Source organism: Bison bison, unplaced genomic scaffold (assembly GCF_000754665.1).
Source record: "Bison bison bison isolate TAMUID 2011002044 unplaced genomic scaffold, Bison_UMD1.0 scf7180017864266, whole genome shotgun sequence".
Lineage (NCBI taxonomy): Eukaryota > Metazoa > Chordata > Mammalia > Artiodactyla > Bovidae > Bison > Bison bison.
This window is the reverse complement of record NW_011494838.1, coordinates 872,510-873,654: the sequence shown is the minus strand read 5'-3', so window position 1 is coordinate 873,654 and position 1,145 is coordinate 872,510. Positions and strand designations below refer to the sequence as shown.

Sequence of the window (1,145 nt, the reverse complement as noted above, 5' to 3'; positions counted from 1 at the left end):
TTTCAAGGTTTCAATGGCTTTTCTTCTGCTCTTATTAAAATCCACTGTTAGCATAGTAAGCAAGCGGCCTCTGTTTCAACGTTTGCATTTAAGGCAAAGCCCCCAGGCCGCACATTTTGCCAACTTTGTGTCAGGAGTGAGCTCCCCTCAGAGAAGGCAGGCCACCCAGGGGCAGGAGGGGCAGCCCTTCACAACCCCTGGGGATGCCCTTGCCCGCTTCATGGAGAGCTGACACCTTGGTGTATTCACACTAACATAGTCTGACTTCATGGGAAATATGTCTTCTCTTTTTTTCCCTTTGATTCAAATTTTTATAAAATAAATAAAACTTGGTTGGAGCCAACATGGACAGCAGGGACTTTTTCTGGCTGGAATAATAGAGATTTTGAAATACATCAACCCCTGCCCTGTGATGTTTTGTATCTTGAGAGCTTAAATAATTACTGCTTAGTTTCCAACAAAACAGCACACTTGTGAAGATAACACCTGCATTTTAGATTTTCGTTGGTTGTGCTTGGAGAGGAAATGGCAACCCACTCCAGGATTCTTGCCTGAGAAATCCCATGGACAGAGAAGCGTGTTGGGCTGCAGTCCACGGCATTGCAAAAGAGTCCGACAGGACTTAGCAAGTAAACAACAACTATAATATCCTCAGTGTTGATTCTGTTTAAAATTAAGGTGTTCCCTAATGATTCAAAAAGACTGCTGGGCAGATTTAATTCCTAGGTAAACTTACACCTGTGTGTCTGGACGCCCCCTCCCCTCCTCAGTCTGTGGGCAGTTTTCCAGGAGCCAGGCCTTTCAAACCGGGAAATACTGAATTCCCACTGCGTCACTGCCCTTTGCTCTGTTTTGCTAAGAGAGAAACTTTGAGGCTGAATGAGGTTCTCAGTTACTTGCCCACGATCCTAGAAACATGAATAAGCCATGTGAGTTTCAGCTCCTAACTTGAAAATGGGGGACATCGTGAAGAGGAAGCTCAGCAGATCCATGCAGACGCCCCACCGCCCACTCCCAGGCACCATACCTTCTCATCGCAGCGTAGACGGACTTGTCCACCAGGAGCCTGCTGGCCTCCACGATGCCCCTGACCTGAGACTCCTCGGTCTCTCCTACGAATGAAGCATCACAGGATCAAACACAAA

The 1,145-nt window shown here is 47.0% G+C and overlaps 1 protein-coding gene across 1 annotated transcript in view; it reads right to left on the bottom strand.

Annotated features, from left to right (window-relative positions):
- TPO (thyroid peroxidase) overlaps positions 1–1,145 on the bottom strand; it is a 35,878-nt gene that overhangs the window by 30,144 nt on the left and 4,589 nt on the right. Inside the window, exon 3 of the mRNA XM_010848439.1 lies at positions 1,028–1,112. Coding sequence (XP_010846741.1) covers positions 1,028–1,112 — 85 coding nt within the window. The remainder of the gene's footprint in view (positions 1–1,027; positions 1,113–1,145) is intronic.